At 63.1% G+C, this 24,115-nt stretch overlaps 2 protein-coding genes across 7 annotated transcripts in view; both read right to left on the bottom strand.

The window, feature by feature from the left end:
• Nucleotides 1–8,223, bottom strand: part of LOC118649099 — a 10,460-nt gene extending 2,237 nt beyond the window's left edge. The window contains exons 1-5 of the mRNA XM_036295903.1: nt 7,989–8,223; nt 6,107–6,188; nt 4,803–4,928; nt 2,551–2,665; nt 779–852 (exon numbers count right to left, since the gene is read on the bottom strand). Of these exons, the coding sequence (XP_036151796.1) occupies nt 779–852; nt 2,551–2,665; nt 4,803–4,928; nt 6,107–6,188; nt 7,989–8,057 (466 nt within the window). The 5' untranslated portion in view covers nt 8,058–8,223. The remainder of the gene's footprint in view (nt 1–778; nt 853–2,550; nt 2,666–4,802; nt 4,929–6,106; nt 6,189–7,988) is intronic.
• Nucleotides 8,224–11,613: 3,390 nt separating this feature from the next.
• Nucleotides 11,614–23,101, bottom strand: LOC118649056 (tumor necrosis factor receptor superfamily member 1A-like). 6 transcript variants are annotated; one of them, XM_036295798.1, is made up of 12 exons: nt 22,792–23,100; nt 22,408–22,569; nt 20,489–20,624; nt 19,835–19,963; nt 18,940–19,054; nt 17,554–17,630; nt 16,313–16,441; nt 15,715–15,753; nt 15,258–15,283; nt 13,571–13,967; nt 12,847–12,890; nt 11,614–12,543 (listed from the first exon to the last, which is right to left on the bottom strand). In XM_036295798.1, exons 1-11 carry the CDS (start codon nt 22,864–22,866, stop codon nt 12,883–12,885), a joined length of 1,293 nt encoding a protein of 430 aa, XP_036151691.1. In that variant the 5' UTR covers nt 22,867–23,100; the 3' UTR covers nt 11,614–12,543; nt 12,847–12,882. The 6 variants fall into 6 exon arrangements, 4 of the variants coding, with proteins under 4 accessions (XP_036151691.1, XP_036151689.1, XP_036151692.1 ...); XR_004965546.1 differs by having other exon boundaries at nt 11,614–12,131; nt 12,357–13,967; nt 22,792–23,101; XR_004965545.1 differs by having other exon boundaries at nt 12,847–13,967; nt 22,792–23,101.
• Between the last annotated feature and the right edge of the window lie 1,014 nt (nt 23,102–24,115).

Below are 24,115 nucleotides of genomic sequence, written 5' to 3'. Positions count from 1 at the left end.
CCCAGGTGCCGGGTCTCAGGTGGTTCACGGGCCACGTGAGTGTGTGAGGACGTGCTGCTCTGCTGTCCACCCTGAAGGGACGTCCTGTGTCAGGCCGGGTCCCCACTGACCGGCGGGACCCAAATCTGACGTCATGACATTTCCCTCCGCTTTCTCCTCTTTTTTTTCACAAAGTGGAACGACTGACAAAACGTGGCCCAGTCCACACCGTGAGTGTCACTCAGCGCCAGGCGCTCTCACGGGTCCCAAATAGGGAGGCTCTGGAGGACACGCTCCTGAAGGGAAGGAGCCAGACACGCAGGCCACAGGCCCCCGCCCCGTGTCTGCGACGTGTCCGGAATGGGAAGATCTGTCACCCCAAGCAAATCAGGGCCTGCTGGGGCCGCAGGGGGACAGGAGAGCTGCTGTTTAATGGGCGGATGTGAATGTTTCGGGGCAACACAGAGGTGGCTGCTAAGAGCCCCTGAACTGCTCACCGGAGCCCAGCCGGGTGTGGCTCAGCCGTTGCTCAGCGGTCGAGCGTGGCCCTCTGAACCAGGAGGTCATGGTTCCGTTCCTGGTTTCAGGTTCAAACCTGGTGAGGGGCGTGCGGAAGGCAGCTGATCCATGATTCTCTCTCATCATTGATGTTGCTATCTCTCCCCCGCGCCCTTCCTCTCTGAAATCAATAAAAATATATTAAAATAATAAATAACTTGTTCACCATAAGATGGTGAGTTTTCTGACGTGGTTCTCGTCTCCGGAACATACACGTTGGGCCCGACAGGAACCCTCTTACCTGGGCCGGGCCAGCCGCACAGGGTGTCTGCCGTGGCGTTGCACGTCTGCAGGACGACCTTCCCCTCGGGACACCTGGGGGGGAGACGCCACACTGTTCCTCCCTCCACGTCTCCCAGGGCCCCAGGCCCAGGGGCGCTGTCAGCAGCAGAAGGTGGGCTCCGGGGCGGGCTCCTGCGGAGAGCTCCCTGACCGCCGTGGGAGCACCGTGTGCCTGAGCTGAGGCCCACGAGGGCCCAGGGCACCCACAGCCCAGCGCTCACCCCAGAACCAGCCTCTCAGAGGTCATGGCCCTCATCCCACGGGGGAGCCACGGAGGTCCCTCCAGGGAACCGGCTCGGCCCCGTGTGCAGGCCTGGGAGCGGGGAGCGGGGGTCTGTCCTGTGTGTGAGTGGCTCGGCCCTCAGGTGTCCTTCCTCGTGGTCGCAAAGTTAGGGGCCGGTCATTGTTTGTCCCATGTTCCGAGGTCACAGGGAGGCGTGTTTAGACCCAGGACCAATGCTCGCTTACGCAGGCCTCACGTGCTCACAGCTCTCCGCACACCTGAGGGGGGACCCCGGAGGGACCTCTACGTCACCGGCCCCTCGCCTTCCACCATCGCCGGTTCCCCAGCTTCTGCCTGAGTGCGGGAGTCTGGTTCTGAGACCCCACACTCCAGGGTCACAGCGTGAAACACCTGCAGCCCAGCCGGCGGGCTCAGTGGCTGAGCATCACCCCCTGAACCAGGAGGTCACCGTGGAGTCCCCGTCGGGGCACAGGCCTGGGCTGCGGGCTCCATCCCCGGTGGGGGGCGTGCAGGAGGCAGCCAGTCCATGATCCTCTCATCATTGCCGTTTCTCTCCCTCCCTCTCCCCTCCTCTCTGACATCAATACAAATCCATTTCTGTTAAAAAGGGAGCTATTTTTCCAGGGGTTTCACTGCTGTCATGTCTCCCCGAAGGTCCCCCATCGAGCCCACCCGGGACCTCAGGATAAAGCTTCTTAGGAAATCTGTGCGTGTGACGGCGCTAAAGGGAGGCCATCGCGGGGGAGCCGGGCCTCCCATGACCACGTCCTCCTAAGGGGAGCCTGTTCGCAGGGAGCGGCCCAGAGACGCAGACAGGAGGCGGTGCGATGGCGGACAGACAGAGGCCGCAGCGGCAGGTCTAGGAGGAGCGCCAGGGGTGCCGCCACCCAGAGCGCAGGAGGCAGGAGGGTCCTCCCAGAGCCCGCGGGGCCGGCCCTGCCCACACCTGGTTCCTGGCTCCCGGGCTGTGGGCCTGGAGAGAATTATTCCTGAGGTTTGTGAAGCCGCCAGGACCGGCGCCTGTGACAGAACCAGGGCCCTGCTACGGGGACGGCCTTGCAGCTGGGACAGGGCGCAGGGCCCACGGCTCCTCCTCTGCCCGGAGCCGCCTCCTCTGGAATCGTCTATGGCTCCCACCTTCCTCCCTCCTCAGGCCTCTGCGTCTCCCACAGCCCCGCCCTCCAGCCCTCGGGGACCCCGGCAGGTTCTGTGCTTTGGCTTCTGTGCCGGCTCCACGGGGGCTTTGGTGGGACGAGCGGGTGTGGCTCTGGGTGGACGGAGCCCTGGCCCCAGGGCGGCCCCCGGTGGGAACAGCCAGGCCACCAGTTGGATTTCATCTGCAGGCGCCTCCACGTGGCAGGTGCTACCAGGTCACAGATGGAGAACCGAGGGGCCGCAGCAGAACCCGAGGCAGACACGCCACGGGGGGTGGGGGGAGTGTGCGGGGGGACCCAGGCTGCTTGGCTGCCCGCGTCCCGAGGCGGTACCTGGTGCAGGGGTTGCAGCCCTCAAGGCAATGCTCAGAGTCACAGTAGAACTCCCCGGTCTTGCACTGGCACTTCCTGTCCTGTTTCGGGGTGCAGTCACTCACCATCTCCTGGTCTGCAGGGGGAGGGGAGGCTGGGTCAGACACCAGGGCTGGGACTCTGTGCCACCCATACCGGCCCCTCTGGCTCCCGAGTCACAGGCACCAAATCCACAATCTCCCTCCCTCACACTTACAGACGACGAGGTGACGACTAGACTCTATTACCAGCATTGGGGTGCCTATGGACGGGCCAGAGGGGGACCCTGAAACCTGGGATGTCTGTGGAGGGGCCAGAGGGGGGCCCTGAAACCTGGGGTGTCTGTGGACAGGCCAGATGGGGCCCTGAAACCTGGGGTGTCTGTGGAGGGGCCAGAGGGGGGCCCTGAAGCCTGGGGTGTCTGTGGAGGGGCCAGAGGGGGACCCTGAAACCTGGGGTGTCTGTGGAGGGGCAGCAGGTGCCCTTGCGATGTGGGCTGGGAGGACAAAGCCAGCTCTGTCCCCAGAGATACCCCCAAATTATCCCTTTCATTGTGTTTGCCCCCAAAGGGCAGGTCAACATCCGAAGTGTGGGGGTGCAAGAGGCAGCTGTGAGTGACACAGCAGACAGCGAATGGGGCCGCAGAGAGCCCCAGGCCCCACCTGCTGGTGGTCAGCTCAGCGGTCACCCCCACAGCCCACCCGATGGCCGCCAAGGCTGGGCCCTGAAGCCTCGCGGGGTGCACGGCTCCATCGAGGGGGCGGGCCCTCAGACCCCCTCTGCCCAGCGTCTGAACTGAGATGGGAATAAGGTGGGGCCACAGCCCAGCCCTAGACCAAGCCCGTCACCCACTCGCCTGCGGCCCCGACCCCACCTGTCCCTTTGCCCGCCTTCTCTGCCAGTGGACATGGGTGGCTCCTGGTGGTGCCACTGCACACCGGCCGGGCTCTGACACACGGGGGAGAGCAGGCCCCGGTCCAGATGGAGGCGGGCGGTGGGGAGTGGGGTCGGCCCGTGGGAACGTCACCCCCTACACCCAGTGTTTCCTCCGAGGCTGGCACTGACCCCACATCTCCCGTCGGGCCAGGATCCCCACTGCCCTGCCCCCCACGTGCGGCACCGGCTCTGGCGGACGTAGGACGGTCCACCTCTTCACTCTCAGAGATCCTTTCTTTTTCTTTAATTATATTTTGATTGATTTTATTTATTCATTAATTTAAGCTTCACCTGAGGATATTTTTCCCTATTGATATAGTTTTTAAAATCTTTAAATTTAGACCTTTGGAAAATGCTTTTTAAAATGTTTTAAAATATATATACATTCTTATTGATATCAGAGAGGAAGGGAGAGGGAGAGAGAGGGAGAAACATCAATGACAGAGAATCATTGATCGGCTGCCTCCTGCACGCACCCTACCGGGGATTCGAGACCTGGGCATCTGCCCCGACCGGGAATGGAACCCTGACCTCCTGGTTGGCGGGTTGATGCTCAACCACTGAGCCAAGCCGGCCGGGCCCCACTGATGTTTTTAGAGAGAGTGGAGGGAAGGGGAGAGACAGAGAGAGAAACATGGATGTGGGAGAGAGACAGACAGTGATGAGAGCCTCCCTCCCACAACCCAACTGCGGCCAGGGCCTGAGCCCGCCATGAGGGGTGTGCAGCCTGCACCCCTCAGCCCCCGGCTGACCCGTACCCACTGAGCCAAACCAACCAGGGTGTTCTCACTGATCTTCTGAGAGAAGGGAGAGGGAGGGGGGAGAGGAAAGTGGATGATAGAGAAACACTGACCGGCTGGCTCCTCCCGCTCTCGACGGGGGATTGTACCAGCGACCTAGGCACGTGCCCTGACCCTGCTCCACGGGGCGACGCCCAAGCACAGAGCCCCGCACACCAAGGACCTCAGGCTCCTCGTAGGCACGCCCACCACTGAGGCCTCGTCCTCTCTGCCACGCCTGCGTCTCTCTCCACTGCAGCTTATTTTACTATTATAATTACTATTATTGCTATGATTTTAGCTCACTTACACCTTCCTAGCGCTGAGGGCCAGGCCCCTGTGTGTCCTGGGAGCGAGGCTGTGCGTTGCCGCGCCCTCACTTTCCATCGCGGCTTCGCTTCCCCTGCTCGGCAACCACGCGTGCCCCGTCACCACTGCCTTTGGGGCGACTCCCCCAGGCAGGTCCCGGGGAGGCTGCTTTACACGACACAGACCCCCCGCCCGACGGCGCCCACTTACCTTCCCGGCACTGCGTGCACGGCGAGCAGGACTGTGCCCTGTTGGGATGGGCCAGGAAGGAGTCAGGTGGGCACGGACAGCACCTTACGGCCTGGCCCATGGTGCAGTCCGCGCTGACGTAGTGGCCTGCGGCAGGGGTGGCACAGAGGTGAGGTGGGGCCCGGCACCCACCCGTCCTGGTCCCCGAGGCCAGGCCCCTGCACAGCACCAACCCTCGCCTCTGTCTCCTTGGAATGTTCTGGACTGAGCCAAGGCTCCATGTGTCCCAGGAACTGAGGACCTGCGTCCCCCTTGGCCTTTACGGATCCCCCGCAGCTCGGCTCAGAGGGGGTGGGTGTGCACACTGGGGCCCGCCGACCCCGCCTCTACCCCGCGCGGACGCACCAGGCCGCTCAGCAGCTCCCAGGCCACTCACTAGGGCAGCCGGAAAGCGAGCAAGAAGCCCGGCCACGCCCCAGGAGCCGCCTGGCCCCGCGCCCCCGCGAAGGCTGTCCTGGGGCAGAGCCACACGTCCCTGCCGCCGCCCAGTGTGGGCAGCTGTGTCCCCGTCATTCCTGCGGGTGCGCACAGATGTGCGGACGGGGGATGGTGCCGGTGTGCATGGAGCCTGTGCCGGGGGAGGGCAGGTGCGTGGTCCGGGCCTGGGGAGGGGGTTCAGTCCCTGAGCTGGTGCCCCAGGAAGCTCCTGGCTGACAGGAGGCGTGTGGGGTGGGGTGGGGTGAGTCGGGGTAGAGTGTGATGGGAGCAGGTGTGTGGTCGGCCCCTACAAAGAGGGGACCCCTGAAGGCAGGCTCACTGATGTGTGCGCCCCTGTCTGTGAGCAGGAGGGGTGCAGGCGTGGGGGCTGCAGGGTGACCAGGCTCCACAGGGGCCAGGGTTCTGGCGGGGACTGGCCAGGAGGGGGCGGTTGGAGGGCGGGCAGAGCAGGCCCTGGAAGCTGGGGCTCCCGGCTGCTCTGGGGGCTGGTTCGGAGCCCCCTCCTGAGAGTGAACGAGCCTGGGGGTCCCCATCACCGCCCTGAGGGGACGGGCTCCTGACAGGGGTTCCTGGGGAGCATGGAGCCTGGGCACGCCCCCCACTTCCGTCTGAGTAAGCACAGAGTCCCTCTGTCAGGAGAGAGCCCCAGGCGTGGGGGAGGTAGGGGGGTGAGCATACAGTGCCAGGGTACCAGCTGGGAGAGGCCCGCCCACCAGGCTCCCCCACCCCCCAGGGCCCCAGGCGCCTGCAGCTCTGCGCCAGGGCTGAGCCCGCGGGGTCAGGTGAGCCGAAGGCGAAGGCTGGGGAAGACGGGGACGCTCACTCACCGGCCTCACAGAGGTCGCTGGAGGGGCTCCCGGCTGCATTCTGGTTGGGGCCACCCAGTTCCGAGCTGGCTGCCAGGGCCGCCTGCAATCAGCCAGGGAGACGGGCTTAGCCAGAGCGGCCTCCGGCCCGGCCAGCGTCGCTCAGTGGCTCAGCGTCCAACTATGAACCAGGAGGTCACGGCTCGATTCCCGGTCACAGCACAGGCCCGGGTTGTGGGCTCCATCCCTGGGTTGCAGGCTCCATCCCCAATGGGGTCGTGTAGGAAGCAGCCAATCCGATTCTCTCTCATCATTGATGTTTCTCTCTCCCTTCCTCTCTGAGCTCAATAAAAACTTATTAGAAGAAAAGGAAGCCCATTGCATCCCAGTGCCTGGCGTGGGCCTTTCGTGCCGACCTCTGCTCACCAGGAGGCCTGCTATTTGCTACGGGAATCTCACATCCTCTTTCCCGCGCCTTCCCTGCCTGAGTCACACGGAGCTCTGATCCCGCTCAGAACCGCGTCCTCCCTGCTGGCGGGGCTGGCTCCTGGCACCTGCACAACCCGGACGATGCGTCGGGGCGGCCTGGGGCAGGGCAGCGCCTCTGGAATGACCGTTTCCTCTCCAGGGGGCGCTGGGAGCTGAGCTGCTGGACTGGGGAGCGACCAGCTTTTGGAAATCTTGTGTTACTGCGTCTTCTCTGTGGGAGGGTTTGGGCTTTTAAAATTGCATTAAAGCCCTGGCCTGTTTGGCTCAGTGGATAGAGCATGAGCCTGCGGACCAAAGGGTCCTGGGTTCGATTCTGGACAAGGGCACGCAGGAGGCAACCAATAGACGTGTTTCTCTCATATCCATGTTTCTCTCTATCTTTCCCTCTCTCTCCCACTCTCCCTAAAAATCAGTGGAAAACATCCTTGGGTGAGGATTAATTACAAAAAAAAAGGCGTTATAGTTTCAGATCAGCTCCCTCTGAAACCTTACCGGTACCAAAAACAGCCATAGCCCATTCTCTTTCGAGCGCTTTAAAAAATGTCCGTTTCAGCGCAGTCATCTCACTGTAAGTCATGCGAGGCCAGATGTGTATGTGCAAATGGAATGTTAAATTCGCCTCCCTCCAAAGCAGACACGGCGAAAGGCAACGATGTCCTAAACCCCAGGACAGAGCCCCTCACCCAGGCACAGGCCCCGAGGCCACTGTCAGCCAAGGTGCAGGTTTCATGCAACTGTTCCCAGCTCGAGGGCTTAGAGCCCGACACAGACAAACAGGAAGAAGCTTGTGGTTTCTATCGATTTTAAAAGACTCTGGACCCTGCTCTCACGCTTTGGTGAGGAACCTCTGGGAGCCAGCTCCCTGGGGGCCGGCCGCGAGCGGAGGGCACTTTTGGGGGTGAGGGCTGCACCCACTCTCCTGCGGGGATGGTTTCCCGCACCGTGAACACATGTCAAAATGCCAAACTGCACACGTTAAACCTGGGGCGCTGGTTGTGTGCCAACTACACACACCTCCATATGCTGCTACACCCCCGCCTCCAGCTAAAAAGGAACTACAGTGGCCTCTCGCCCCACCGCCCCCGGGACCGCAGTGAGCTGCGGGCCTGGGTCAGGGGAAGGTGGGTCTGGCCGTGCCCTCCCCGCCTCTGGGGTCCCATCAGTCACCGGGGAGCCTGGGGCAGGGGAGGCCGAGGCCAGGGACTGAGCACAGCTCCGTGCACTCACGCTGGCGGAGGGCTGCCGGGTGTGCCCGGCCTGGGGGAGGGGGGGCGCTCCCCCCAGAGCTGCACGGGGCCCGGGGAACGCCCTAGGGGTGTGCGACTCCCAAAGTCAGACTCGGTCCCGCCCCGCCTCAGGCCCCCTGCCCGCTAGGGGGGGGCCTTCCCTCCCCAGAGCCCCGCCGCGCACCCACCTGTGTCCCCAGGAAAAGGAGCAGTGGCCTCAGCCGCAAAGGAAACGGAACAGAAGGCCAGGGCGTCATGCTCCTCGGTGGGCTGCCCGCCGGGGCTGGGGAGGGCGGCCGGACCGTGGGCAGGGCGTGTCCTGCTGTGACAGACAAACCGGAGAAGGACAAGCCACGCTTCGGGAGATGGCGTTACATTCGCTACTGGGCGCGGGCCCAGAGGAAAACGTCTCTCAAATTCGGGGTGAAGTCACACAGGAAGCTTCCTGTATTTATACTCTTACCCTCTTGGTCTCCCCCATATGGGGTTTTTCCGGTTCCCTTTGCAAGTTTTTAAAGGGCCCCTATGTGCTGGCGCTTTGAGACCTCGACCAAAGGCTTGGCCTGGTGCCAGCACGGATAACTTCGTCTGGGGAAGGTTTAATGGCCTCTCTGAAACGGGAGTAGTCTTATTTCCTTAGTATTTAAGCCACAAATAGTAGGGTTATTATTTCAAACAGCAGTTTTTATAGAAGATGGATGCTTCACTACCAGCCCCAGCGCCTCGGGTCCCACGGGGAGGGCGGGGCAGGGACACGGCGCGGCCCACGGGGGGCCCTGCTAGGGGGGGTGAGAGGGCGACAGGCAGGGGGCAGAGAGGAGGCCTGGCGGGGGGAGCAGCCTGACTGCCCCCCTCGCTGCTGAGGGCGCCCCAGCAGGGCCCTGGGTGCTGACCTGGCGCCTGGGCCCTGGGCTGCCCCCCCAACAGGCCTCGGGGGGGGGCTCTCCCGCTGTGGGGTGCACAGAGCCCCGACCTGCTCACACTGGGCCAAGTCCTTCCGGGGGTCCCAGGGGCTGTGGCTGCGGGGCCAGGGGGTGTCCATGGGCGGGGGCTGTGCTCCTCAGGGGGAGGGGACGCCATCCAGCCAGAGCCCCCCCCCCCCCCGAGCGTCCTGGAGGGGCGTCCCCAGGACACGCTGGGTGCTGGGCAGAGCGCCAGGCTGCAGGGAGGCGAGGCCGCTCCGAGGGCGGGAGACGCGGGCAGAGCCGGTCCAGGGGACAGGGAACAAGGCAGACAGGGAACCCGCGGTTCGCAGCTGGAAAGACTAGATGCCCAGCGGCTGCAGCCACCTACTCAGCCCCAGCGTCCCTCAGCCAGGGCACTTAAGAGCGAATGGTCGGCCCTTCTCCTCCCCAACCAGAGGGCAGAGCGCAAACCGCCCCCCTCAGGGCCCAGCAGACCCAGTTACAGCGGACCCAGTTACAGCGGACCCAGTTACAGCGGACCCAGTTACAGCGGACCCAGTTACAGCGGACCCAGTTACAGCGGACCCAGTTACAGCGGAACCGCATGCTGCACCGTCTCCCATCTGAACAATTCGCTTCTCCACCGGAAAACCCAAGTCTCCCCGCGAAAACGAGAGAGAACGGGCCGCGGAGTCAGCTTCCCTGTTACCGCCGCAGGGGATTGTCCAGTGAACATTTTGGGTGTTTTTTTGCCTTTCTTGCTGCTTATCATTATTGCTCAATTTTCATTTCTTTACTGTATGTTTCCCTTCCTTTTTGTTAAATTGTCGCATTCTATGCCCTTTTTGTTTTTAAAGCGTTTATTACAGATTAAACAGTAAAGCGACGCGGGCTGTATATAAGGAAGGTCGGAGCAGGGCGTCCCCTGGGGGCTGCAGGGCGAATTCAATGCACGACCTTCTGCTGGGAAAGCATGATTCCCGGTACAGGCCTTAGGTTGGTCTCTTCCCCCCCCCCCCCCCGACCACCCCCTTCCTCTGAGAGGCCACGGTCTGGTCCCTGCTCCCATGGCTCGGGATCTACTTGTTCATCAGTGTATTTTGTTCGTTAGAGTCCCCGTGGGTGAGATCACGTGATGCTTGTCCTTCTCTGACCGGCTCCGTGCGCTCAGCAGAATCCGCTCCAGGTCCCTCCGTCTGTCGCGAAGGGTCAGAGACCCTCCTTCCGAACGGCTGCGTGTTCTCCAGGCGGAACGTGCCCCGGCTTTTCCCACGCGACGGCTGGGGGCACGTGCTCTGAACATAGGGCTGCGCACATTCTCTCTCACTGGAGTTTCAGGTATCGAAGGGTGTATTAGGTCACACAGCCTTTGGACAGAAGAACATCTTAGGAGGCACTTAAAAAAGGTCCCTGACCGCCCTAACCAGTTTGGCTCAGTGGATAGAGCGTCGGCCTGTGGACTGAAAGGTCCCAGGTTCGGTTCCGGTCAAGGGCATGTATCTTGGTTTCGGGCACATCCCCAGTAGGGGGTGTGCAGGAGGCAGCTGATCGATGTTTCTCTCTCATCAATGTTTCTAACTCTCTATCCCTCTCCCTTCCTCTCTGTAAAAGTTAATAAAATATATTTAAAAAAAAAAAAAAAAGGTCCCTGACCCAGGACGGTTTGGCTCAGAGGATAGAGCGTCAGCCTGTGGCCTGAAGGGTCCCAGGTTCAATTCTGTTCAAGGGCACATGCCCGGGTTGTGGGCTCGGTCCCCAGTAGGGGGTGTGCAGGAGGCAGCTGGTCAGTGATTCTCTCTCATCATCTCTCATCATGGATGTTTCTATCTGTCTCTCCCTCTCCCCTGCTCTCTGAAATCAATAAAAAAACAAAACAAAACCACGTCTCTGAGCCCTGGCCAGTGTGGCTCCGTGGGTAGAGCGCCAGCCTGCACACCAAGGGTCTCGGGTTTGATTCCTGTTCAAGGCTCGTGCCTTGTTGCAGGTTCACTCTCTGGTCCCAGTTGGGACACATGCAGGTGGCAGCCCATCCATGTTTCTCCCTCCCCCTCCCCCTCCCTCTCCCTCTCGCCAAAAATCTATCCTTAGGTGAAGATTAACCAAAAAAAGGACAAAGAAAGGCCTCCTCCAGCTGAAGAAATGACAGCTCAGAGTGGCCACTGGGTGCCTGTCTTCCACTTGCTCATACATGTCACCCTGTTCATGCCACGCCCGGCTCCTGGCCAAGGGGGCATCCCAGGACTCAGAGACCAAGGAGCCGGGGAGGGGGGTGGGGGCAGAGAGACAACCCTCCAGCCCGCGGGGTGCAGCTCCTGGGAAGAGCCTGGGGGACCGGGCCCACCCAGCACCCTCAGCGGGTCCCGCCCACCAGCTCAGGGCCCGTGGGACCCAGGCAGTGACGCTCCTGCCTGCCCTGACCCCCTCCCTCCCGGGAAAGCTTTACAGGGACTCTCCTCAGAGCAGGAGGCGCTCGGCCCATCTGGGGATCGCGGAAGCGCCAAAGGGATGCTGTGACCTCAGACACCTGCCAAGGTCACGGCAGGGCCAGACCTCCCCTTGTGTGGGGCCCGCCCAAATGCCAACACAGGAGATTTTTCTTTTTAAAAATATATTTTACTGATTTTTCACAGAGAGGAAGGGAGAGGGATAGAGAGTTGGAAACATCGATGAGAGAGAAACATCGATCAGCTGCCCCCTGCACACCCCCTACTGGGAATGTGCCCGAAACCAATGTACATGCCCCTGACCGGAATCGAACCTGGGACCCTTCAGTCCGCAGGCCGACGCTCTATCCACTGAGCCGAACCAGTTAGAGCCTGAGGTAAGAGATTTTTAAAAATATATATTTTTATTGATTTCAGAGAGGAAGGGAGAGGGAGAGAGAGGCATCAGTGATCAGAGAGAATCACTGATCAGCGGCTCCTGCACCGCCCCCACTGGGGATGTGCCCGCACCCCGGGCCTGTGCCCTCGGCCGGAATCTAACCTGGGACCCCTCAGTCCGCAGGTGATGCTCTGTCCACTGAGCGGCACTGGCCAGGGCCGACCTGAGAGGTTTCCTCTGGCCAATAGGTCTGGGAGCGTCCGTGGTGTGGAGGCCGCCAGGAGCGCGAACGGCTGCTCCCTCCCAGCGGGTCCTTCCGGCCGAGCAGCATCGCACCACCACGCGGGGCCACGGGATCCGGGCTTCCGTGGTCTCACATCTCGAAGCCACTTCCTTCCAGCCCCACTGACGTCATAGGTTCTTCCCGTCCCGTCCGGGACCTCATGTCCGCGTTCACAATCAGCCTCTTGGTGGTGGAAAAGAGGAAACCAGAACGAAGACGTGTGGCCAGGACCCGGCGTGGCTCCTGAACTGCCTGCAGCTCATTCGTCCTGGAGCCCACGGCCCTGGAGAAGGGACCCAGGATCCGGGGAGTCGGCAGCCCTGGGGGCGGGGGGATGGGTGTGCGGAGGTTGGCTCTGTGCTCGCTCTCCGGCTCCCAGAGGCGGTGGGGCCGTAGGACGGACGAGGCTGCAGCCAGGGGAGCCTGGATGGGATGAAGGCCTGGGCGAGTTCTGCAGCCTTGTGGGCTCGGGCTGCCTGAACTTTGACCTGTGAAGTGGGGAGACCTCCCAGAGCTGCCTGAGAGGATGGGGTTCCAGAAAGCACCTGGCGGCCTGGAAGGTGTGGCTCAGTGGTTCAGCGTCGATCTAGGAACCGGGAGGTGAGGGTCCTATTCCCCGTAGAGGCACGTGGCTGGGTTTCAGGCTCGATCCCCAGTGTAGGGCATGCAGGAGGGAGCCGATCCATGATTCTCTCTCATCATTGATGCTTCTCTCTCCCTCTCCCTTCCTCTCTGAAACCAATACAAATATATGTTTAAGAAGAAGTCCTTACTCTTAGACCAGTCATAGCAGCCCACAGCCAGGAGGGCCCTGCCGGCCGAGGTGACAGAGCATCCCTCCCAGCCACGCGTGTTTCCTCAGAAAGGCGCGAGCCGCTCACACCAAGCACCGCGACCTTCCTTTAGGACCAAAACTTATCCTTGAAGAAGCCCATTTCCCCAAGGTCATCGGAGAAGGTGAGCGAGTGCTGAGGCCACAGAACGTCCCGCCTTCAGCCCGGACGTCACCGCGGAGCAAGAAGCCGGAGGACTCACCGTCAGGGCAGGGCGTGTCCGTCACAAAATCCTCATTTATGATCCTGAGGAGGGAAGAGGGCGTGGTCCCAGGACAGCCTGGCGGCCTCGTGGGGGCGCGGTGGTGGGGGCAGCGGAGGTGTCAGCCCTGGCAACGGGGCCCCGCCTGCCGTGGCTCCCAGGGGCGGCAACCGGCGGGCACACTCGCTGAGTCTGTGCCCCTCGGGGTCACTGTCCCCGTGGACAACAGGTTGGGGGGGGGACTGCAATGGGTTGAGTCCTGTCCCCAAAGACATTGGGTCTGGACCCCGAGCGGTGGACGCGGCCGGATGTGGAGAGGAGGCCGCAGGTGGAGGAGTGAATGCGAGGCCCCGGTCCAGCAGGACAGGTCCCGCTGATGGACAGACACGCTGGCAGGGCGGACGCAGCGTGAACTGCAGGGCGGAGCGGGGACTTCCACACGCCCAGGAAGCCCACAGATCGCCCGACACCACGGGCAGCAGGAGGCCAAGGCCCCTCACAGCCCCGGGGGGACCGGCCCACGGACGGACGCCGTGACCTCAGCCATGGCCTCCAGGGCCGGGAGACAGTCTGTGGTTCCAGCGACTGGTCCGTGGCCTGGGGGGGGCGGCCCGGGAGGCGCAGACAAGCACTGACAAGAGCCCTAACGGAGCGCACTCAGCAGGTGCTCAGCAAGCGAGCCTCACTGCCCCCCATTGGCCCCCACCCCGGCCCCGGCCCTCACCTGCTCGATGACGGAGGCCGGCGTCCGCCTCAGCCTGGGCCTGGGCCCCCGGGGCAGCGGCAGCAGGAGTCGGGGGCGCGGGCTCTGGGGCTACCCGGCCGCCTCCCGTCACCTCCACCTGCAGCTCCGCTCCTGCCCCGGGGTCGGGGTCAGGGTCAGGGTCGAGGTCGGTATCAGGGTCGGTGTTAGGGTCGGGGTCGGGGTCAGGGTCGAGGTCGGTATCAGGGTCGGGGTCGGTATCAGGGTTGGGGTCGGGGTCAGAGTCGGGGTCGGCTAAGGGTCGCGGGCGGGTCAGGGCACCAGGCATCGGGGTGTCAGCCTTCTCCGGCAACAGCGGTGTTATCTCCGTGCCAGGGACCGGGGGGCCCCTCACAGGGTCCGTGGGTCGCAGTATCGCCTAAAGGACAAAACCAATCCTGTGGTGACAGGAGCCGCAGCACAGCCCCCCAATACCCGCAAGCTTCTCTGGCGTAGGGGTGAATGGGGAAAGGCCGCAGTGCCTGAGGGTCAGCCTGGGCTGTGCGTTGAGAGAAAAACACTTCATGGGCTCAGGTTCCAGCTCTGGCCCAAGGCAAGGGTGGCGCCCGGCCAGTGTGGCTCAGTGGTTGAGCGTCAACTTATGAACCAGGAGGTCAGGTTGGATTCCAGGTCAGGGCACAGGCCCGGGTTTCGGGCTCCATCCCCAGTGGGGGACGGGCAGGAGGCAGCCGGTCCATGATTCTCTGTCATCACCGATGCTTCCACCTTTTTTTGTTTTAATTTTTAAGCCTCACCCGAGGATATGTTTCCACTGATTTTCAGAGAGAGTGGAAGAGAGAGGGAGAGACAGAGAGACACTGATGTGAGAGAAGCACATGGAATAGTTGCCTCCTGCACGAGCCCTGATCAGGGCCCAGATGGGGAGGAGCCTGTAGCCCAGGTACCTGCCCTTGACCAGCATCGAACCCGGGACCCTTCAGACTGCAGGCCGACGCTCTATCCCCTGAGCAGCACCGGCCAGGACATCATCGATGCTTCTCTCTCTCTCTCTCTCTCTCTCTCTCTCTCTCTCTCTCTCTCTCTCTCTCTCTCTGAAATCAGTAAGAACATTATTTCTTAAAAGACAGGGCTGAATGGTGACCCAGAAAGACGTGTCCCCGTCCTACCCCCACCTGTGAAAGGGCCTCATTTGGAAATGGGGTCTTTGCGGCAGAGGCCACACCGGGTGAGAGCGCGCCCCAAACCCAGTGACGGCCGAGTGTCCCTGTGAGGACTGCTCAGAGCGACGCCTGGAGGCGGCCAGGTGAGTGCGGAGGCCGAGGAGCGCCCTGGACGGCGGCACCCCCAGGGGAGGCGGGCAGGGGCAGAGGACCCCCACCCCCAGGGCCTCCCAGGGAGCCCACCCCCCCGGCCCCTGTGTTGTGGGCTTCTGGGCCCCGGGTCGGGGACAGTAAGTTGCGGTTTTTAAGCCCCGGGAAACCCGTACAAAGCCCTTGGCCCCTGTGCCTCCGATCCCACACGGGCCCGACCAGGGGAGTGTGAGTCTCTTTCCAGCAGACATTCGGGGCTCGAGTAAAGGGGTGCAGACACCGCCCCGGAAGCTGAGCTGTGCATGCAGGCGGGGGCCCGGCGGCCTCCCCCACCCTGCTGTCGCCCCTGCCCTCCAGGCCCGAGGCCCCCACCGGGAACAGCCCAGGGAGACACTTACATGGCTGCCTGGCTCCCCCGACGTCGCTGAAAATCAGACAGAAGAAAAGCAAGTGAAGATACAGTCAGCGCGCTTGATGTCGTCGGTCACTGAGGGGCCACCTGTCCGGCCCTGACCCCACCAGAGGGCAGTGGAGCTGGACTCCCATCACCAGTGACACGATCGCGTCCTGGGCCACCACGCGGCACAGGCCTGCTCCTGGCGATGCCGGTGCGAGCAAACCGACCGCACAGCCAGCCGGGCAGACATGTGGCAGATAAAGGCACGCACCCCCGGATACTGGGGAATAGTGAACCACCACGGTGAAGGCCTGGGGGTGGGGGGCCGGGAGGAGGGCGCGGGGAGAAGTAGGAGAGATCCGAAATACGACCCACAGGGCACGGGGCTGCCCCTGACGTGAACCGCATGCGGACTTCGGAGGCCAAGGCCTGGGATTCACAGCAGGGAACGCACTTACCTGTCCTGAACCAGCACAGCCACTGGGGAAGCAGCACCCCTGTGGGCACACGGAGGGACGTGAGTGACCTCGGTGCACTCCCCTGCCCCCCGACCCTCCGACCCCCCTGCCCCCGACCCGGGCGGAGCAGCCCCGGGCTCTCCCTGCTTCCCCACCATGGCCCCCCCCACCATGTGCGGCGTCTGAGCCGCCGCGGGGCCGAGCTCTGCAGCCCTGCACCTGGTCAGCAGCACACAGCACACGGCACAGGGGCCCCGAGTGAGAAAGTGAGCCCAGCACGGCCAGTGTGGCTCAGGGGCTGAGCATCGACCTAGGAACCAGGTCATGGTTGGATTCCAGGTCAGGGCACAGGCCCCGGTTGCGGGCTCGATCCCCAGTGTGGGGCGAGCAGGTGGCAGCCGTTCCATGATTCTCCCTCATCATTGATGTCTCCCTCTCCCTCTCCCTCTCCCTTCCTCTCTGACATCAATAAAAATATATTAAAAATGAATAAGGAAGTGAGTGCAGCTGTATTTTAAATGGAAAACGCCGGTCAAGAGCCTGCCGGGACCCCGGCCGAGCTGCTGCTCTCCCGTCCGGAGCGCTCTCCTCCGCTTACCTTGTCTTCTCCACCAGGCGATGGCAAAGCCGATGGCGATGGTGATGGCGATGGCGATGGGGATGCCGATGACAATGGCAACCACAGGCACAGCCAAGGCGCTGTCAGCCAGGGAACCGGCTGGGGGTCCTGGGGGCACAGAGCGCGGTAGCGGGTAAGCACGTCCCTCGCGGAAGGACTCGCTGCCCGCAGGGTCCGCCCTCCCAGAAGAGGGCGAAGGTCCGCTGCCCCAGGGTGGGGCTCTGGGGTGAGCGTCACGGACTCCCGGCCCGGAAGGCAGCCCCCCCCCGAAGGTGGGGACAAGGGAAAGGACCCCATGGTGACTGCGGGAAGGCCCGGCCAGGTGGCCCGAGGGACGGGGCAGGGCCACCCAGGAGCCAGCTGCTGAGGCCGCTCGGGGGCTGGTCTCCCTGGTGACAGTACAGCACCCGGCGGAGCCTCCACAGGGACCCGGGCGAGGGCAGGCCCATCAGAGCTGTGGCCCCGGAGCCGGGCCAGCCCAGGAGGCGGAGGGACGGCAGTGACCCTGCCATGGGCCTGCTCCCCCGACAGCTTCCTGAAGTGCGTTTATTTCTCCTGAATCCTCGCCCGACGACATTTTCCCATTGATTTTTGTAGAGAGGGAGGGGAGGGAGGAGAGGGAGAGACAGAGAGGAGCGTGGATGTGACAGTGTGAGGGACACATCCATGGGCTGCCGCACCCCCCGACCGGGTTGGGGATGGAGCCTGCAACCCAGGGACGTGCCCTTGACTGGGACTCGAACCCACCAGCCGATGCTCTAACCACTGACCCAACACGCCCAGCGCTCTGACCACTTGTGTTTAACCACAGATTAGGTCCTAACTATGTTCTTTTTGTGGGGGGATGGGCATTAAATGTGCTTTAAGCCCTCCCCCCGCTCCCCTCCACTGCCTGGCTCAGTGGCTGAGGGTCGACCTATGAACCAGGAGGTCAGGGTTCGATTCCCGCTCAGGACACAGATCCGCAGTGTGGGGCGTGCAGGAGGCAGCCGGTCCATGATTCTCTCATCATAGATGTTTCTCTCCCTTCCTCTCTGACATCAATAGAAATATATTAGAAAAAAAATAACGTTTTCTTGGAACCCTGCCACGCACACCCACCACTTCCTGCCTGCAGCCTCTTTTCTACGGGGCAGAGCTGAGCACTGACCCCCGGCCCAGAGCCATACGGCGCCCTCTGTGCACAGGCTGGCTGCCGTGGAAGAGGCGGGGCCGCTTACCTGGCTCTGGCTGGGCTGCTGGGGCGCACTCGGTGTCCCTCGTGGCGGTGCAGGTCCGGAGGGTGGCACCGGGACACCTGAGAGGAAGGAGTGAAGGACCCCGAGCATCACTTCCCGGCCAGGCCGGCCCCCGCCCCGGAGGGCCCCGGGCTCCGGCAGCCTGTGCCAGGCTTTCCCAGACCATCGGCCCACCCGGCTCCGGGACCGCTGAGAGCCCAGCGAGGGAGTTCGGGGCCCCTGGGGTGCGGCTCTGAGGACGGCACCTGCGGGAGCCACAGCTGCACCGAGAGGGAGCAGCCCCGAGAGGAAGCCCATGGAGATGGGCGGGCAAAGGAGCCGAGAGAAGCAGAGCCCTGATCGAACCGGACCTGCAGGCGGCCCCTACTTTGGACTTGTCAGGTCCCAGGGCCACAGTTCACATGGTCTGAGTTGCACTGAAGGGCCCACAACGTGTCTCACAAAGTGCGCTGCTCTGCCCGCCGGGGGGCTCAGGGGAGGAGCATCAGCCTAGGAACCAGGAGGTCACGGTGCGAGTCCCAATCAGGACACAGGCCCGGGTTGTGGGTTCCATCCCCGGTGGGGGGCGTGCAGGAGGCACCCGGTCCATGATTCTCTCATCATTGCCGTTTCTCTCCCTCTCCCCTCCTCTCTGACATCAATACAAATCCATTTCTTTTAAAAAGGGAGCTATTTTTCCAGGGGTTTCACCGCTGTCATGTCTCCCAGAAGGTCCCCCCATCGAGCCCACCCGGGGCCTCAGGATGAAGCTTCTTGGGAAATCTGTGCGTGTGACGGCGCTAAAGGGAGGCCATCGCGGAGGAGCCGGGCCTCCCGTGACCACGTCCTCCTAAGGGGAGCCTGTTGGCAGGGAGCGGCCCAGAGACGCAGACAGGAGGTGGCGCGATGGCGGACAGACAGAGGCCGCAGTGGCAGGTCTAGGAGGAGCGCCAGGGGCGCCGCCACTCAGAGCCCAGGAGGCAGGAGGGTCCTCCCAGAGCCCGCGGGGCCGGCCCTGCCCACACCTGGCTCCTGGCTCCCGGGCTATGGCTCCCACCTTCCTCCCTCCTCGGGCCTCTGTGTCTCCCAAGCCCCGCCCTCCAGCCCTCGGGGACCCGGGCCGGTTCTGTGCTTTGGCTTCTGTGCCGGCTCCACGGGGCTTTGGTGGGATGAGTGGGTCGTGGCTCTGGGTGGACGGAGCCCTGGCCCCAGGCGGCCCCGGTGGGAACAGCCAGGCCACCAGTTGGATTTCATCTGCAGGCGCCTCCACGTGGCAGGTGCTACCAGGTCACAGATGGAGGACCGAGGGGCCGCGGCAGAACCCGAGACAGACACGCCAGGGGGGTGCGGGGACCCAGGCTGCTTGGCTGCCCGCGCCCGAGGCCGTACCTGGTGCAGCGGTAGCAGCTCTCCGGGCAGGACTCAGAGTCGCAGTAGAACTCCCCGGTCTTGCACTGGCACTTCCGGTCCTGTGTCGGGGTGCAGTCACTCACCATCTCCTGGTCTGTGGGGGGAGGGGAGGCTGGGTCAGACCAGGGCTGGGACTCTGCCAGTGGACATGGGCGGCTCCTGGTGGTGCCACCACACACCGGCCGGGCTCTGACACACAGGGGAGAGCGGGCCCCGGTCTAGACGGGGGCGGGCGGGCGGTGGGGAGTGGGGTCGGCCCGTGGGAACGTCACCCACTGCACCCAGTGTTTCCTCCGAGGCTGGCACTGACCCCACATCTCCCGTCGGGCCAGGATCCCCACTGCCCTGCCCCCCACGTGCGGCACCGGCTCTGGCGGACATAAGACGGTCCGCCTCTTCACTCTCAGAGCCCGTTCTTTTTCTTTAATTATATTTTGATGGATTTTATTTATTCATCTATTTATCTACTTATTTATTCGGTTACTCATCACCCCAGGGCATTTCTCCCATTGGTTTTTCTTTTGTGAATTATCTTCAAGTTTAGACCTTCAGAAAACACTTTTTTTTTTTTTAATTAAAAAAAAAATATTCTTGCCCTGGCTGGGTGGCTGGGTGGCTGGGTGGCTGGGTGGCTGGAGTGTCAGCCTGCGGTCTAAAGGGTCCCGGGTTCAAATCGGGCAAAGGGCACATGCCCGGGATTGCAGGCTCGATCCCCAGTTGGGGGTGTGCAGGAGGCAGCTGATCCATGATTCTCTCTCATCATGGATGTTCCTATCTCCCTCTCCCTTCCTCTCTGAAATCAATAAAAATATATTTAAAAAATTAAAAAAGGGGTTTCGGGGTCAAGGTCAAGACTCAAGGGGCCGGGACTCACCCTTGCGGCAGGTGGTGCACAGCAGGCAGGACCGCAGGCCGTTGGCGTGTTTCATGTACATCCCTGTGTCACACGCCTCGCACTCGCTCTGGGTGTGGGGGCTGCTGCACGGCTTGCGGACATAGTGGCCTGTGCAAGAGGCCGGGGTGCGGTCAGACCCACCAGGCACGCCCGGCGCCCCGCTGTGCGGCCTCCACGCCAGGCCCTGGGCTGCCCTCTCCGGGGAGAAAATGCAAATCCCTGTCCCTGGGCGTCAGCATTGGAGTAATCTCTGCCTGTTACCAGGTCGTGGAAATGATGAAGCAATCGCTCCCCGACAGCTGTGTGGTGGGGCACCCGGGACCCCGACCCCCACCCAGGACACACCTCTGAGGCCCCCAGGACGCGCCTCTAGAGGTCCAGGGTCAGTCAAGGCAGCAGGACCCCAGCCCAGTGCTCTGCCCCCCGGCCCAGGGCTCACCACCAGCTGCCTGGGCGCAGCCCAGCGTCCCGGTCGCCATGGGGTCCCCGGGCCCAGCCCGGAAGGCCCTGAGGTGGACACGTGCTCCGCTGGCCAGCACGGTGCCCGGCCGCTTCCTCCCTGCCACCCCGTCAGAGCCATGGCTCGACGTGCATTTGGGTCGGGCCCAGCGGACAGAACCCGCCCCCACTCACCTGCGGGGCAGCATTGGCAGCAGCGCCTCCCAGACCAGTACTCGTACTCGTACTCGCCGGGCCCGCACCTGCTGCCCGGGCTCAGGCTCGCCGCGCACGGCTCCAACAACAGGTTGCTGGAGGTGCTGAGGGTCAGCTGCAAAGACGGGAACCATGTTTCACCGCGTTCTTGCCCCCCATCCCTCCCACTGTCACCCCGGCAGGTCCACAGCCCGCCCCGTCCACGCGGAGCACCGCCTGGGCCGCCGCCCTGGAACGGGAGGGTCACGGTCACTGCTCTGCACGTAGCAGCCTCAGGAACAAGGCAGCCAGGGGCCCAGGAACCGGGGTCACGTGCGCATTGGCTCCACAGGCGGGGCCCACGGCCTCCTCGTCCCATCTCTGGGGGGCGCTGTTACCAGCACAGGTTTCACACGGGAGAAGAATTTAGTCACAACATCAACATCAGCACAGACAGAACCTGGGGTGGCCCAGCCTAACGCTGGACAGTGGCCGCCCACCCGGCCAGCAGCTCTAAGGAGCAGGCAGGGCGCCCGGAGGAGGTGGGGTGCGCCTGACCCGGCAGAAGCGGAGGCAGGCTGAGCCCGGGGCAGGGGCCGCCACTGGGCTGTCCCAGTGCTCCCTCTCAGCCTTGGAGCAGAGGGTCCCTCCCCAAGCTGCTCCCAAGCTGCTCCCAATCTGCTGGGGCCTGGGGTGCAGGTGCAGCTTGTTCTCCCGACTCTCAAACTCAGACTCCATTCTGCCCCCCCCCCCCCCCCCCGGCTTGCCCCTTCCCAGCGGTGGCAGCAGCGAGGACCTCCAGGCCAGGGCGCTCCAGCGGGCCAGCTGATGTGCTAGGTAGTGAGCCCGTGAGCAGTGCTTTTTATGGGGAGGGGAAGAGAAGGGAGGGAAGGGAGGAAGAAAAGAGAGAAAGACAGAAAGAGAGAAAGGGAGAAAGGGAGAAAGGGAAGGGAAAAGAAAAGAAAGGAAGCCCTAACCGGTGTGGCTCAGTGGATAGAGCATCGGCCTGTGGACTGAAAGGTCCCGGGTTCGATTCCGGTCAAGGGCATGTACCTTGGTTGTGGGCACATTCCCGGTGGGGAGTGTGCAGGAGGCAGCTGATCGGTGTTTCTCTCTATCCCTCTCCCTTCCTCTCCGTAAAGGTCAATAAAATATATATTTTTTAAAAAAAGAAAGGAAGGAAGAAAGTAAAAAAGGAAGAAAGTAAGGGGAAGGGAAGGAAAGGGAAAGGGAAGGGAGGAAGGGAGGATAGGAAGCAGTGAGACGGCGCCTGCGGGAACCCTTTCCGAGTGAGGCCGGGGGAGAAGCGGGGGTTCCTTCGCTCCTTTCTCGGCCCCTCCAGGGCTGGGGGTCCTACCCTCGCCCCCTCCGGCCCCTCCGGTCCTGCCCACCGGCCGCCGCCCAGGGGCCCCGCCAGGGGCGAGGGGGCGCGCGGCCCGGCGGCACCGCCGCGGGAAGGCCCCAATTGGGCCCAATCTCCAGCTGCCCCGAGAGCCGGCGTCCAGCCCCCGGCGTGTCTGGGGGGGAGGGCGACCCCCAGACCCAGAGCCCCCGCCCCCCCGTCAGCGCACCAGCCGGGCTGCAGGCCGATCGCGAGCGCGGGCGGCAGGGCACCTGTGGGTCCACGTCTCGCACCCGCGTCCCCGCTCCATGCGCCCCTTCCTCTCAGACGCAATAAAAACAGTTTTAAAAAGGCGGCTTTAGAGACACTCACCGAGGCCACCTGCCCGCCCCGCGGCCGCACGTCCACCCGGGCGCCCGCACCTCCCACCCCGCCACCACCCCCCTCACCCCGCGCCCGGCCAGCGGCCTCCGGTGCCGCGCCGCCCCGGCTGGTTTCCGCTCCCGGCCCCGTTAGACCCGGGGCTGCCTCCCGCCCCCACCCTCGGGCGGCCCTGCAGGCGGCGCAGCTCGCTCACCGGGACCCGCAGCAGCGGGAGCAGCAGGAGCAGCCACAGCGCGAGCCCCATGGCGCGGGCCGAGTGGGGGGCCGGGCCCGGCCTGTGGCTTATGTACCCCGGACGTGGGCGGGTCGGCAGCGACTCCCATCCTATGCGACTCCCCGATGACAAATCAAAAATCTGCAGAAAACAAACCAAAAAAAGGAAGTGGACTTTTCGTAACAAAACCAAGAATCTGCGAAGGCTTCCTTCCCGGCAGAGCGTCCGCGGGTCGGGGCGGGTACCCAGGCGGGGCGGGTACCGAGGCGGGGCGGGGACCCGGGCGGGGCGGGGACCCGGGCGGGGCGGGTACCGAGGCGGGGCGGGTACCGAGGCGGGGCGGGTACCGAGGCGGGCACCCACCCGGGCGGCGGCGACCCGGCCTGATCCGCTGCGGCGCCGCCTCTCTCCTCCCCCCTCCACTCTCCCTCTCCACATCCGCGGGTGGGGTCACAGCAAACGTTTATTCCTCTTTTATTTTATTTAAAACCCGAGAGGGTTCAACCGGTGTCTCCCCCATAAATTCAAGGAGGAGAGAGACGGAGACGGAGAGAGAAGAGACCGGCCCTTCTGGTCCCGCGAGTCCCGCTCGTTCAGCGGCAGAAGCCGCGGCGGCTCAGCACGTGTCGCACGTCCTCCGGGGCCACGGCGCGCGTGGGGGCGGCGCCCGGACAGCTGGAGCCAAAAAACCCCTTTCACTTTCTATTCCCCGCGGCGCCGTCACGCCACGCCCCCGCCGTCACTCCACGCCACGCCCAATAGTTCCGCCCCCACACCTCCGCCACGCCCACAGACACGCCCCCACATCTCCGCCACGCCCCACAGCCACGCCCCCACACCTCCGCCACGCCCCACCGCCACGCCCCACGGCCACGCCCCCACACCTCCGCCACGCCCCACCGCCACGCCCCCTGGCCAGCTCCCGCTGCTCCTGCTCCTCCTGCTCCACCGAGGCACCCCCACTCCCACCCCCCACCCCCCCACCCCGCGCCCCTCGCGCCCCTCCCGGTTCTGCGGGAACCAGAGCAGCACTCTCACATCAGCGCCGCTGAAGGCTGCCGAGTGATCCCTGTTGTGCTGCGCTGCATATCTGGCGCTTCGGCCAGGCGGGTCATGCTGTGCTGTCTGTTCCTAAAACTCACAGATAGGAAGGTGCTGACACCTGACCCGGCCCTGAGATAGGGTCTCATGGCCCCTTCCCAGCACGCAGGCCTGCTTTCTCCAAAGGCCGGAAGTCTCATTCCAAATTTGGGAGACGAAGGACTGGAAAAAGTATAAATAAAGCGAGTTTCCTCCATATTGGGGGGCTCAGAATTTGAAAGACACATTTTCTCTGGGCCTCCACAGAATTTAATAATAAAATGTAACTCCTGCAGTCGGCACTGCAGTTCAGCCTCTGCTTCGGCCGGGTGCTGTAACTGTAGTCGCTGGCCAGCTCAATAAATCCTCGCTTGCTGTTTAAGACCTAATTGGAGTCGGTGGTCTTATTCTGGCGAATGTCACTCCACAACACTGTTACAAAACTGGGCGAGGAAATGCTTTAGGGAATAATTGGCTTTAAAGTCTCAAAGTTGTTAAGGCAAAAATACATCACTAAAATGAAGAGTATATGGTTAAAAAAAACCCACCTTTTCAGCGGTAATGATATATGCCTACACATAGTTTTCCAAAGTCTTCGGTAACTTCA

Source organism: Myotis myotis, unplaced genomic scaffold (assembly GCF_014108235.1).
Source record: "Myotis myotis isolate mMyoMyo1 unplaced genomic scaffold, mMyoMyo1.p scaffold_m19_p_27, whole genome shotgun sequence".
Lineage (NCBI taxonomy): Eukaryota > Metazoa > Chordata > Mammalia > Chiroptera > Vespertilionidae > Myotis > Myotis myotis.
Note: the sequence above shows the minus strand (reverse complement) of the source record. Positions and strands in the feature narration are given on the sequence as shown.